This window comes from Barbus barbus, assembly GCF_936440315.1.
Source record: "Barbus barbus genome assembly, chromosome: 9".
Taxonomy (NCBI): Eukaryota; Metazoa; Chordata; class Actinopteri; order Cypriniformes; family Cyprinidae; genus Barbus; species Barbus barbus.
Window position 1 is genome coordinate 6,308,650 of NC_136737.1, and position 14,694 is coordinate 6,323,343.

General features: G+C 35.4%; 2 protein-coding genes across 2 annotated transcripts; one reads left to right on the plus strand and one right to left on the minus strand.

Moving 5' to 3' along the window:
* Nucleotides 1-452: 452 nt before the first annotated feature.
* On the minus strand, nucleotides 453-4,769 carry LOC306874638 (uncharacterized protein). The gene is made up of 5 exons (XM_079424784.1): nucleotides 4,629-4,769; nucleotides 3,837-4,145; nucleotides 2,584-2,934; nucleotides 2,291-2,378; nucleotides 453-2,199 (listed from the first exon to the last, which is right to left on the minus strand). Exons 1-5 carry the CDS (start codon nucleotides 4,678-4,680, stop codon nucleotides 2,175-2,177), a joined length of 825 nt encoding a protein of 274 aa, XP_079280910.1. The 5' UTR covers nucleotides 4,681-4,769; the 3' UTR covers nucleotides 453-2,174.
* A 3,712-nt stretch (nucleotides 4,770-8,481) lies between these two features.
* Nucleotides 8,482-13,114, plus strand: LOC306874921 (SLAM family member 5-like). Its single transcript, XM_079425253.1, has 6 exons — nucleotides 8,482-8,545; nucleotides 8,860-9,180; nucleotides 9,524-9,832; nucleotides 11,424-11,570; nucleotides 12,144-12,196; nucleotides 12,401-13,114. The coding sequence occupies exons 1-6, from the start codon at nucleotides 8,494-8,496 to the stop codon at nucleotides 12,467-12,469; spliced, it is 951 nt and encodes a 316-aa protein (XP_079281379.1). The 5' UTR covers nucleotides 8,482-8,493; the 3' UTR covers nucleotides 12,470-13,114.
* Nucleotides 13,115-14,694: the final 1,580 nt, after the last annotated feature.

Below are 14,694 nucleotides of genomic sequence, written 5' to 3' on the forward strand. Positions count from 1 at the left end.
ATAGAAATGGATACTTTTATTGAGCAAGGATGCTTTAAATTGATCAAAAGTGATGATAAAGACATTTACGTTACAAAAGATTTCTATTTCAGATAAATGCTGTTTTTCTGAACTTTTATTTGTCAAAGAAACCTGAAAAATTATACTCAGCTGTTTTCAATAACAGTAATAATAATAAATGTTTTTTTGAGCAGCAAATCAGAATATTAGACTGATTTCTGAATGATTATGTGACACTGAAGACTGGAGTACTGATGCTGAAAATTCAGGTTGGATCACAGGAAAAAAATACATTTAAAATATATTCAAATAGAAAACAGTTATTTTAAATAGTAAAAATAATAGTAAACATTTCACTGTTTATATATATATATATATATATATCATTCTTCAATTGGGGTAGCAAATAGGAGGCAGAATTTGTAAAAATGCTTGTTTGTTTTTTGTTTTTTCTAATAAATTATTTTGCTATACATTTAAAATAGTTCAACATGCTATATCCATTAAAATGAAAGCTTAAGAACATTTAGATTTTTAAATAATTTCAATCAAACACTGGTGACACAGCAACTTATGACTTAGTCATTTTGAAGTAACACCACAGACTTTATATTGCAAGCTACTATAGGCTCTGTGGTGGTGACAGTAAATGCAGAACCTGTGCTACACATTGCTACCTTAACTACCATTTTCAGAAACAAATACAGTCTCCAGAACCAAAATGACTGGCACATTTCAGCAAATCCCACAACAGATGATAAATAACTAAATTATTAACAAGAAGTCAGAATGCCTTGCCCATCACACAGCTAATATTATCCACAGTGACTGTTAAAATTGCAGATCATGTCAGATCTTTTTCCACCTTTAATGTAGTATTAAAAATCTATGTAACGAACAAATAGTAATGTTAAAGAAAAAAAGAAGAAAGGAAAAACTAATAAAATTACCTGGTTGCATAAATGTGTACCTATTATAATGAGGGATGTTGGTAAATTAACCAATTAAATTCAAACTCTTACTAAACTGTAATATAAATCCTCCAGTTATAATTGTAAATGATGCGGATTAACCCTGAATTAAACAAACAAACAAAAATCAACAACAAAAAGCATTTCTGTAAGATTTTCTGTGTTTTTAGTTGATGAAGCCATGGCCTGCAAAGAGCTTACAAAGGACATATTTGGGATCTTGTTGTGAAAAGGTGGGTACCAATCAGGAAAAGGGTGCACAAATATTTGCAAAACATTAGATGTTCCATGGAATACCTGTGAAGGCCATAATCAACAAGCGGAGACACTATACAAAGACATTCCTAAGAACATGATTAACAGGAAAAACGCTTTAGAGCGCCGTGTTTTGAGAATGCCATGCTGTCATCAAACGATTGCAAAAGACACAATTGCTGCCGTCAAACATGTTTGTCTAGCATGTGATTACGTAGAAAAACAATGGGAAAGTACCACAGTGGAATGGAAAACACCTGAGACTCCTTAATGTGTGTCTGATGAAACCAAATTGCAGAGCATTTGGCACAAAACCTGCAAGCCTCCATTCAAATCGTAAGATGAAGATTTTACATCAATAAAGGAATGGCTTCAGAAGAGGAAGAACAATTTGGAAAGGGCCAGTCTAAATCCAATCAAAAACTTGAGGAATGTCTTGAAGAGGGCTGTAGACAGGAGATCCCCTGGCCCGCAATGTGAGCAATCTTGAGCTCTTTTGCAAAGAAAAGTGGTGAAAATAGACAAATGAAGATGTACTACATTAATATACATACTCAAAAAGACTGACAGCTGTGTTAAAAGCAAAAGGTTTATAATCCAAATATTAGTCGAGGGGGGTATGCACCCTTGTCCAACCAGGTTAGGTCTTTATTTTTGAATTTTTCTTAAACGCTTCTATTTATTTGTTGGTTTTAACATTGCATAATATTATCAAAGATCTGATATGATTTTACTTGGATTCGTTTAGTTTTTTCCATCTTAAAAGCCTGCAATTGTAACTGAGGTAGACTTTTCATAGCATTGTAGCCTTCCAGTAAAAGGTGATTTAAAATTGATAAAAGGTTACTAAAATGTAAAGTGCTTTATCATTATGCATTTCCTGAAACTTAACAGTACGAGCTGAAGTGCATTTCTTCTGATTTGCATCACCAGTGGTTATTGATTCTGTTATGATCCTTTCGGAGAAAGCCACCTGAAAAATAATCACACAAATAAATACACATTTTTCACAATAAATATGCTATTTTTGTCTCACTTTAATATCTGTAGGTGATAAAACACACCTCCTGTATATCACACCAACAGCTGCAGATACCAGCAGCAGAACAGCCAAATATATTCCTGCTCTAACAGCCTGAGACGGGCCTGAATCTGGAACGATAAAGAGAGACCGTCATCGGTGTAGGTCAGATTGATCTATAACAAACACTGAGATATCAGAAGGTTGGAGAGCGTAAATGTGAATCTGAATCAGTTTAAACTGGATCACTGTTTCATACAGTGATGTCAAAAGTACCAATGTCATGTTTCTTTCTTTTTCTCCTGCCAAATGTTTGAACGACTTAATTACACTCACCAAAGACAGTAACATCAAAGCTCTTTATGCTGCTGATGCTGCGGCGATGACGGCGGTTGCTGCTACTGACTTGCACTTCATAAAGTCCAGAGTCTGTGGTTCTGGTGTTCATGATGGTCAGAGATCCAGTGTGTTGATCTAGCCTCAGTCTGTGTCTGAATCTCCCATCAGCATCTTCATACAGATCAGCAGTACAGATCTTACTCAGATCTCCAGTGATTTCAGCAATGCGAGTGTAATTAAAGTACCACGTCACCAAATCGTTTGGGTTTTTTACTGCACCGGGATCTAAAGTGACAGGTTCTCCCTCCTTCACCGACTTTCTCTTTATTTTATGATTAGCAGGAACACCTGAAATACAAACCAACATCTGGCTAAATTTTTTAGGCAAAGAAACCCCATAGTTTTTTGGTTTTTTTTTTTTTTTTACTTGACACTCTTGAATAGTACAGACTATTAAAACAAATGTATTTATGTTGGAAACCTTGGCTTTGGCCACATGACCAGATAAATCATACAATTATGTTTATCTCTATTTCTGCAAGAAGACTTTTCTAAAAAGTTATCTTTTTCAACCTGCTGCAAGCCTTTTATCCAATTGGCATGAAGTTTGGTATTTATCATTTAGGGACTTTCTTGGGAGCAAGTTCTTAAAAATATATGATTTGTTAAGTTATTTGGAAGATCCAAGCTGGTATATGCTTTTTTTATGTGACCATTGAACTGTCATCGAAGAAGTTAAAATTCAACATAAAAATCAAAGTATACGGAACATTTTTTTTGGTCATGTTCTCATCATATGTACTTGCACACATGGTATTTGCTGTTTGAGATTATATTACATACTTATTTTCAATCAAGTGTACTTTGAATTTCTGGTGAACAAGGAACCCAATGAGTATAGACTATTAAATGGATTTAAATAGATGATAAGAGAAGGAGATCAGAGATGGTTTGATGAAAACCTGACATCTTCACCATAACAAACTGGAGCTGTCAGCTTGCCAATAGAAAGTCAGTTTAGATTTAATTTATGTTTTGATGCAGCTACACTGTAAAAAGAAAAGTTGAGCCAACTTAAAATTTTAAGGCAACCAGCTTCAGCAGATTTTTGAGTTCATAAAATTTTAAGATGGCTCAACTTTTTTTTTTTTTACAGTGTACAAGTAAGGAGAAAAATATATCTTACTGTCACTGAATGATTTGATTTAAACACTTTTAACCTGCATTTAAACATTCATGGAATAACTCACCACTGACAGAAACACTGAAGATCTTTTCAGTACTGTTGCTGCTGAAGATCTTTAGCTGATAAACTCCAGAGTCTGTGGTTGTGATGTTCATGATGGTCAGAGACCCAGTCTGATGATCCAGCTTCAGTCTGTCTCTGAATCTCTCAGTGCCTTTATTACACTGAACATCTGTACAGATCCTGCTGAGATCTCCACTGATTTGAGCGATGCGAGTGTCATTAAAATACCATTTCATTCTGTCTTGTTGGTTTGTTTCAACACCAGTCTGTAGAGTGACTGAATCTCCCTCCATCACTGACACTGAGACTCCTGGAGAATAAACATTTATTTTTTTCATTTTTGAAGTAAAGGGGATAAATATATATATATAGCAAATTAAAAATAAAATGAAATGAAATAAAATAAAAAAACAAAAGTGTTTATAATTAAAAGTCCTGAAGTATAAAGATTTTTTTATGGTTAACACTAATCTTTTGGATAGTAGCCTATTCAAAGTATATAGACCATAGCCTACATAACCTGTCAAGCAATATATATATATATATATATATATATATATACACATCATATATCACAAACATATATATTTTACTTTAATTTATTAAAGCGGCAATAATTAATTTCTGGCTAGTGTTAAATGAGACGTTAATCGTTTGTGGACCGAAAAGGAGATTATAACTAATAAATATTTTACCATACACGAGCCTAACACACAATACTACACAGTCTATTAACTAATTCTATAGAACAAAACGTTTTGATTGTAGCCTAATAATCGTAATAAATGCTTACCATAGTCGAGTAGAAATAAAAACACTGTGAATAAATTATAGCGAAGCTTCATTTCACCAATTTTAAACAGAAAAATCAATGCTGTGAAATAAAGCTATAGCTGTCTCGCTCCTCCGCAGTTAAACTGAAAGTATTTGATGTGAGCCCATTTGTTTAGATTACGTCAGTTCCAGAAAGCAGGTTATGTGACATACCCGACCTTTAGTGTAATCAAGCGAATAAACTCAGCATTCAGGATTATTCCAGAGCTATCAGCGCATGCGTGACCTACGAGTCGCTGTGGGCACCATGAGGAGATGACGTGACCTGCAGCCCAGGGGCGATTCTAGGATTTTTTTAATGTTAATTTTTAATGGGAAAAGTCATGTGCCTCAACACAAGTGGGATGACATGAAAATGGCACTGCACAAGTGCCTGGACAACGCATCTATCTTTTTATAAATAAAAACCACTGAACAGACAATAATTGCTCTCAACTTCTTTTATTGTCCAAACAGACTGTGTGTGTTCCCTTTTCATTTATTTCCACAAAATTCTGTCTAAAAATAAACAAACCTCTTACTTAATCATCAGCATTACACAAATAGTATTTAATATCCATATTCTCATCTGATTAAAGACAGGTTTCACAGACAAGACTCAAGCCTAGTCCCAGACTAAACTGTAAATCTGAATAAACTTGCACTGACTGATCTTAAATATATCAGTGCCTTTGTTTTGTCTCAAAAAGCACACCAGTAATGTTTTTTTCTAAGGACATTTATAAAAATGACTTAAAATGTCCTAATTGAACTTTGGCCTAATCCTAGTCCAAGCCCTGTCTGTGAAACCGGGCCATAATCATTTAAATGTGAAGCTGTTCGTGGACACTGAAAACGAAAATAAAAAATACAACACTACCACGCAAAAACGTTTGTTTATCCAATACAAACAGGTGTTTACAATTCTACATCTTAAAATTCCAAGTTAAAACCCCACATTTTAGCATTAAACACGTTACTGCAGACTATTTGGGAAAGTGATGTGCCTTTAATCCTTGAACAGCAATGAGTAGTGAACACAAACAAACAACTTCCCCCACACACACACACGTTTGTTTCTGTGAATTGTGGGGACTTTCCATAGACTTCTATTACTTTTATACTGACCAAACAATATTTTCTATCCCCTAACCCAACCCAACCCTAAACCAATAAACCTACCCCTTACAGAACACCTGTTTGCATTCTTACACTTTCAGATAAACATCATTTACTATTTTTAACAAGGGGATATTTGGTCGCCACAATGTAGCATAAACAAGCACACACACCTACCCTGTGAACACACACCCGGAGCAGCGGGCAGCCATTTATGCTGCAGCGCCCGGGGAGCAGTTGGGGTTTGGTTCTTGCTCAGGGGTCTCACCTCAGTCGTGGTATTGAGGGTGGAAGAGAGCGCTGGTTATTCACTCCCCCCACCGAAAATCCCTGCCGGTCCCGAGACTCGAACCCGTGACCTTTGAGTTAAAAGTCTGACCCTCTTACCATTACGGAAACATTGGGCTGTAGATGTTTTGTCTAGTTATGTATCGATTTTTTTTTTAAATCTTTTCCTCAGTGTGTAAAGGTGGATCTCAAAATAATACAGTCACTGCTGGAAAGGGTTCAATTATGCAAAAGATGCTGGAAAACTGAATATTCTGCAGGACATGGAGGATTTTTCTGAAGAGCAGTGCTCACTTTGACTTTAACAATCAAGAGACTCGTGGACAACCATCACAAAACAAAAAAGATCGTAGATCATCCAGGTAACCACACACAGTATTAAGAACCAAGGGTTCCCAAACTTTTGAATGGAGTTATTTTAATAATTTCAGCTTTTTTTTTTTTGTCTTGTTGACTATGTAAACATCTTTTATGTAAAATATTTTACCCAGGACAGTACTAAACAAAAAAAATAAAATTTTTATATGATCATTTTGTATGATCTCTCTTATTTTGAAAAAATTATTCACATTTTCACAGATTCTGCAAGGGATTCCCAAACTTTCGCATGCCACTGTATGTGTGTGTGTATGGATGGAGGAATGTTATCTGTTAAACCCACGTGAGCTACTGTCAATCCTGGCCAGGACGCTCTTGTAAAAGACGTTTTTAATCTCAATGTGCTTCTTTTCCTGGTAAATAAAGGTTATGATGAGATGAGGCCACCACGACTAACCCCCTATAGTAATATATAAGGTAATATTTATTTATTGTCATATATATATATATATATATATATATATATATATATATATGGAGAGTTCAGATGCAAAAGCCTCTGCCGTTTGAAATTTTCTTCTAAAATTAGTATGTTTCTCAGGCTCCTATGTTTATGTTCAGTTATTTCACTTCAGAAACAATGAAAAAAATATATATATTTATTACCATTAAAGTGAAATGACTGAACATACACATAGAAACCTTCAAGAAAACTTCAAACAGCATTTAATGTGCGTTTTATCTCAGCATCCGTTTCCATGGTGACTCGTCAATTCGTCACTCTGTTCAGAATGTCTGAATATCAAGAATCAGAATGTCAGAATATCAAATAAATAAACAAATAAGTTCAGTGACACAACTTGCATTTGAATGTAGGGAAACATTTTACAATTATTTTACAAATGGCTTTAGTTATTTTACAAGTTGCAGATTGTGTATGCATTTTTATGATTTGAATCCTACAAAAAAGTTTGATTTTGAGAAAGAAATAAGTCTAACTCTCAGTGGCTGTGAGATTCTGTGAGACCCTACGAGCATCCTGTGTCTGAGGACACACTGTGTGCCTGTCTGGATGCATAAAAGACATTACTCAATGATCATAAGACAAATGTTCATCTGATTGTTGCCAAATGAGGCTATTATGCTTGCTCACCTTGTGTTTTTCCAGACTTTCACTTCTGCAAATACTATATATATGCAGCACATGGATAGTAAAGTTGAGCTGAGGGTGAACTGCACCACTTGTGTCTGTTTAGACTCCCAGGTACCTATCTTCTCTGCTCGATAGCCCAACCTAGATTTCGGATCTTGGCAATTACTCAATTTTTTTTTTCTAACAGTGGCCATACCAGATCATATGAAAATGTACAGATGAGATCGTACAAATTGCTGCAGGTTCAATTAACTGGTTGTGATATGTCAGTCTCTCTGTTAATGATGCATTATGGGTAAAAATCCTGTTCACTACTTTATTTCACTGTACAGTTCTATCTACAGAGGAAGACAAACTGCAAGGTTAGCAGAACAGGAAGCAGCTTTTCACGTTTTCACTACATGCACAAGCTGATTGTACACACGATCAAACCACTTTTCTATAGAAATCAGACCACAGCAGGTTTCAGCTTGACTCAGAAGATGAATTGCTAGTGTCATAGTTACTTCAATAAAACAGATCAAATGACATGTTAGACGGTTTCAACTATTTGTTTTGTCAAACACAACAACTGATAATCAATATATTTTAAAGCCAATAAGCTCTATTACCATCAAATTCAGAGAGACTCAATATTCTCCTATTACAGCCAGGCAAACACCTTTCAATAACTATAAGTGTTAAATGATAAAAAATAATTAAAAAAATTACAATATGATTTCTGCATGTATGCTAAAGTCTCCAAACAGTTAATGTCTTATGGGCCAGCAGAACATTTATACATTATAACCATACACTATACACTATATTATATAATTATAAACAGTGCACAGGCACGCGCGTGTGTGTGTGTGTGTGTGTGTGTACTATAGGAGGGCCAGACTCTGTTGGGGGAGGTTTCAGATTCATACATCAGATTAATATTTGAATGTTTTTAGTGGATAGTGTTAGTATATTTCAGACGCAGATGAAGAAAATGTTTCACATCTTGGTATTGTTTTGTTTGTGGATTCTGACTGGTAAGTTATAAAAGCATTTTATAGGTTAATTTCTTTCTGTTTCAGATCAATAAGCTACTGCTTATTCTATTTTCATAAGACATTATTGTGAGATTTACTTTTTATTCAGGTCTTAGTTTGTGATCTTTATTTGGGTGCACCTAGAAATCAGGGAATTATTAAATTGTGAGTTCCAGGGCTATTATTACTATTAATAATTTAGTGCACTTTTATTATTTTTATTTTTTTCTTCATGTAAAGGTTACAAAACACTGTCAATTCCAGGCTTTATAAACAACAGGAACCTTAATCTGTGCAAAATGTTTGTTCTCCAGGTGCATTTGGTGATGAAATAAAGTCAGTGTCAGTGATGGAGGGAGATACTGTCCTAATACTTACTGATGTTACTGAAATATGCGATGATGAAGACATACGGTGGAAATTTGGATCTGAAAAGTCTCTAGTAGCTGAAATCAGTAGAAAGAAACAAAGCACATATAATGGTCCTGATGGGAGATTCAGAGACAGACTGAAGCTGGACAATCAGACTGGATCTCTGACCATCACAAACATCACAACCCAACATGCTGGAAATTATGAACAGGAAATAAGTGGCGCTAAACTGTTGTTAAAAACATTCAGTGTTTCTGTCTATAGTGAGTAGAGATCATCAGTCCTGTCCTTTATATATTCTTATTTTTTACAAACTGAAAATTATATTAATTATTTTATAGTTTGGCATGGCACACTCACTCTACATTGAACTCACTCACATTGAACAATTACTCAGCGCACTGAGCCAAAAATAAGATTGTTGTTTCCAGATTTTCTCTCAATTCTCTCATGTTTTTGTCTCAGTGTTCTCTCATTGGCTGCCCACTGCTCCGGGTGTATGTTCACTACTGTGTGTGTACACTTGGATGGGTTAAATGCAGAGCACAAATTCTGAGTATGGGTCACCATACTTGGCCACACACCACTTCCCTTTCCCTTTTTCAGCTCGTCTGTCTGTTCCTGTCATCAGCAGTAACCCTTCAAACTGTTCTTCTTCATCATCATCATCATCATCCTCACAGCAGAATTGTTCATTGTTGTGTTCAGTGGTGAATGTGAGTGATGTGACTCTCTCCTGGTACAAAGGAAACAGTTTATTGTCCAGCATCAGTGTGTCTGATCTCAGCATCAGTCTCTCTCTACCTCTGGAGGTGGAATATCAGGATAACAACACCTACAGCTGTGTGCTCAACAATCCCATCAGCAACCAGACTCAACATCTGAACATCACTCAACTCTGTCACACATGTGCAGGTATGACTTGTAAATCAAATACACTTGTAATAAAAATGATTCAACCCCCATTGCAAATCAGGTTTATCGGCAACATTTACAGACTTTTAGCTGTTTGCAATGAATAAACCAAACAATAGTAATTGAAATAGCTCAACGCAGCAAATCTTTCCAGTGGTTTACACAAATTCACTTCTACAGTTTCAAAATTATTCAACCCCTTCATGGCAAGAATCTTTAATACTTAGTGGAGCTCCCTTCTGCTTTTATGACCCATTGAAAACAAGTTGTATAGCCAGCGTTCCTGAGTAATCTTGGAATCAGAATCAGAATCACAAAGAGATTTATTTCAAGGAAATTTGCACATACCAGGAATTTGGTTTGATGACAGTTTGACAAACAGAATGGCAGTAACAAGATAAGACACATATAATAAAAAGAATAAAAATAGAATAAGTAAATAGGGAACAACAATATACACAAATATACACAATATACAAAATAATACACAATATATTGTATTAGATGTGTGTACAGGTATGTTATGTACAAATGCAAGGATCAGCGGATGAATGAAGGATTCCTTATGAACAACCGCCTCTAGTTCAGTAATATTCCAATATTCCAGAAAAGTTCCATTTTAGATTAATTCACACTTGACAGAACAGAATGCCCAGACATCTCTGGCTTATTTATATGATTCTGAGCAAACTGAAGCCGAACTTTCTTGTGCTTTCCATGCGTCTGGCTGAAACCTCAGTGCCTGTTGCCACCAAGTCTTGCTGCAGGTCTTTTGCAGTCACTCAAGATTTTTTCTAAACCTGCCTTCACGGAAATCTGGTTACAGCTGTTGATAACTTCCTTTTTCTGCCCATCCAGGTAATGTAACCACTATTTCTTCATGTTTAAACTTGCAAACTATGCTTCCAGTTGTGTCTCTAAGAACATTCAGTGCCTTTGCTACCTTTTTGTATCCTGTTCCTTGTTTGTGAATGGCTATGATCTTTTCTCGTGACTTATTTTCATATTTCTAACATGCCATGGGTCACCAAACTCGGTCCTGGAGGGACCAGAGTTTAGCTCCAACTTGCCTCAATACACCTGCCTGGAAGTCTCTAGTATGCCTAGTAATAGCTTGATTCAGGTGTGTTTGATTTGGGTTGGAGCTATTCTCTGCAGGACACCGGCCCTCCAGGAATGGTGACATACAGTCAAACAAACCCCTAGCTAGTTAGCTCAAGCACACCTGGTTCAACTAATGAAGACCTTGATGCTTGACACAACAACTGTTTTACAGATTTGGGATTTAATTCAGGGGGTTGAATAATTTTGAGACTCCAGATGTCATTGAAAGTCACACCTTCAGCTGAATTTGGTAAACCACTTGAAACATTCGCTGTGTTGAGCTATTTCAGTTACTTTTGTTTGATTTGTTCATTGCAGACAGCTGAAAGTCTGTAGATTTTGCCAATAAACCTGATTTGCAATGGGGGTTGAATTATTTTGATTGCAGCTGTAAACTGTGATTATTTACAGACCTGATCTCTGTATTGTGTTTTTATTTTTTATAGATCAGAGTGACACAATCCCTTACATTAATGTCTCTCTTTAGGTGTTACAGCACAGTCTCCTTCTCATCTTCCAGTGTCAGATTCTGTGATTGTGTTGATCTGTGTTTCTACTGCTGGACCTCTGTTGATCGTCGTTGCAGTCGTGATCTTCTGCATCTGCAGGAAACACAAAAAAACTAATCAACAAGGCAGGTGTTACCTACTGATTTTAATAAGTTATTTGTTAACAGGTTCAACAAATACAATATCTATATAATGTCACATTTTTCAGTCTGCATCTAAACAAAAATGCAATTCTGCCTTAATTCATGTCAATTATGTAGCTACCTGTGTAAAGATGCAGAGCTCCATTTGTGTTTGAATTAAGATTTCCTTGAAAATTTGATGGGTGATATTTCAGTCGTTGCGCTTCTGTGAAAATGAAATTTCATTAAAAAAAAAAATATATATATATATATATATATATATATATAATTTAACTCATCTAATATTACCGGTTTAATTTCTAAACTATCTGCAAATAATGCATTTCTAATAATGATAATGATAAATGCATACTCGGACTAGTGAGTGAAACAGTTCTAAAGTCAAACTGAATTAATTTGTTAATGCAAGTAAAACCTCGTAATGCAGCATTACTTATATTAAACTGCATGCTTTAACAATCTAACTTTGACAGCCCTATTACATGCAGTAATAAAACAGATCTAGTAAAAACAGTGCTTGGTTGTGTTAATGCATCTGTTATTATTGTTGTGCAGACGACATCACTTACGCTGAGCCAACGTTCTACAAAAGAAATGTACAGAAATCGGTAAGATCCTTAATGACTGTGAACTATGTTGTCTCTGCATCAGTTCAGCGGTGAGTCAGATTTAGATGTGTGCTCTTTTCAGTATAATAATCCTTGATGTTCAATGTTATATTAAAGCACAGAGCTGTTTCAAGCTGAAAAGACCGAACCATTGCATACCTCTCTTGGGCCAATCAAGTGAGCGTTACATAATTTTTTTTACAGAAAGTAAAAGACGAACATCACGGGGAAGAGGATGACATTGCATATATATCTGTCACCACATGTAGATGATCAAACTTAAACCTATCAGGAAATCCCAGCAGACGTACAGCAGAATGTTCCTGAAGGGTCTGAAGTATGACATTCAGAGATGGACTAATAAAAACACTTGGGTTTGTAAATCTATGACTTCTAACAAATTATCTAATTATTGTGGCTCAAAGCTATTTTGTTTCCTTTGGAAAAAGTCCAAACAAAACAAGAAACACTTTGCTTCCTCATAATAATAATAATACTAATAATAAATAATACAGAGGTTGTTTTGATCTGTTTGGTGGAAAAACATCTTTTGCGTGAGCATTGTCTATTACTGCTGGGTTGTGGTAGTTTGCGAACATATATCTTGATGTGTGATTAGCGTGTGGTTGAACAGTTTTTCCATTCCTGCCCATATGATGCTAACAGTTTGATTTCCGCTTCAAACAAAACAGCTTTATTACTAAAATACTGAACCCATCAATTCTGAACAAAGATCTCAAATCAAACTGTAAAATATGAAAATATCATAGACTTTGTGTGTATAAGGATCGTGACCTTAAATACTCGAGATGCGATCCAGCTGATAGACATCACACCTTTGTTTTGTTTAAGAACGCACCTTGTTTTCGTCTGCCAATGTCTTTGAGTGATTTTAATAATAAATGCATTGTATGATTCACTGTCGTGATATTTTTATACAGGCATCAGGTGAAATGGCCGCAGACAAAAAAGCATTTTAGTCATTGTAGCCTTTTAGTCCAATGGCAGAGGTCTGAAGATGTCCTAAAATGCACCCTGTACAGCTGTGGTTCAGCAATTTGTAGGCGTGTAATGTGTCACTTGAGAAAAAAACACAATACACAACAGGAACAATAGAAAATCGACTTTTATCAGATTAGACGTTGCTATAAATAGATCTCACAGTACCAATAATAAACAGGAAACTGTTTGGTTTTGGTGAGTTAGAACCGGCTGTAAAAGATTCTTGAACTGTCTGAATCATATAAACTGAATCGTAAACCGATTCATACCATATTGCTAACCCATTTGACCAATACATTAAAAGAAACCAAATCAAATGAGAGATTAATTTACAAATTTGCCACATATAGGATTTGTAGATGGTGACAGAATATGAGTGTGATTACTTTTGGCCTTAAGTGCAAAGAGCCCGCTTTACTCACCAATGTCTAGTTGGGATAAACAACATTATAATTGTTATTTGCACTTAGTGTAAATGGCATATTAAGAAAATGCTACTATTTTTATATTGTGTAAAGACCACGATACCATTGTCTTGGAAGAAATTATCTGGTGGGCTTCTAAACAACAGCTGTTAACAGCCTTATAGCATTGAGTGCTCAACCCCTACTGACATCTTACATGTGTGTCATGTACAGGGGTTGGACAATTAAACTGAAACACATGGTTTTAGACCACAATTAGCATGGTAATTGTATCATTAATGTCAATTAAGATCATTATTACTTTGAAAGATTTGAGTTAATCACCAGAAAAGAAAGACACATTTCCACCTTTAGCTTATATTGTTCAGTGTCTTCGGTTGTGGTGTTTGTGATGATCAGAGATCCAGTCAGATGATCCAGCTTCAGTCTGTTTCTGAATCTCCCAATCAGGACCATCAGATGTAGTGGTCTGTCTGGTCCATCTTTTGTCTCCAAACATCCACAGAATCTCATAATCTGTCTGTAGTTCAGTATCAGTGTTCAGTGTGACAGATTCTTCCTCCATCACTGACATTGCCGTTATTCCCTCCGTCACAGTAGCACAGAAACAGGAAAATATAGAGCAGATTTTAGAACTAGAAAACAAACTATAGTAAAAAGCAGCAGAAGAAATGCTCAATACCCAAAATGAACTCAGCCTCTCGTTACGTGAAGGTATAAATCTATTATACAAGTCAAATAGTAATGTCGATGTATGTTGTGATCAATGTGTTGGACTAATCATAGTCTTTGATTCATATATGATCAGTTACTGTAATATACATGGCATAAACTCACTAAGCCATTTTTTATGCAGGAAACAGGTTGTAAACATTTAATTTAGGATCAGATAAATATTGTAGTTTGTTATTGAATTTACATTTTGTAACTGTTTTCTCTTCTTGTTTGTGCGAGTTTACAGGTTTTATTCTGATCAGCTGTGGACTTGATGTTTTATGTATTTTTAAAAAGACTCTTGTCCCTATTGTCATATGTTAAGTTAGGTAACTGCAAATGAAACTGAGTTCTCGC

Coding starts and splice junctions, on each gene's coding strand:
- LOC306874638 (XM_079424784.1), bottom strand. CDS start 4,680: ATGAAGCTTCGCTATAATTTATTCACAGTGTTTTTATTTCTACTCGAC. Junction 2,379..2,583: donor CTTTGATGTTACTGTCTTTG/GTGAGTGTAATT, acceptor TTATCGTTCCAG/ATTCAGGCCCGTCTCAGGCT. Junction 2,200..2,290: donor GTTGGTGTGATATACAGGAG/GTGTGTTTTATC, acceptor ATTATTTTTCAG/GTGGCTTTCTCCGAAAGGAT.
- LOC306874921 (XM_079425253.1), top strand. CDS start 8,494: ATGAAGAAAATGTTTCACATCTTGGTATTGTTTTGTTTGTGGATTCTG. Junction 9,181..9,523: donor ATTCAGTGTTTCTGTCTATA/GTGAGTAGAGAT, acceptor TCCCTTTTTCAG/CTCGTCTGTCTGTTCCTGTC. Junction 9,833..11,423: donor ACTCTGTCACACATGTGCAG/GTATGACTTGTA, acceptor GTCTCTCTTTAG/GTGTTACAGCACAGTCTCCT.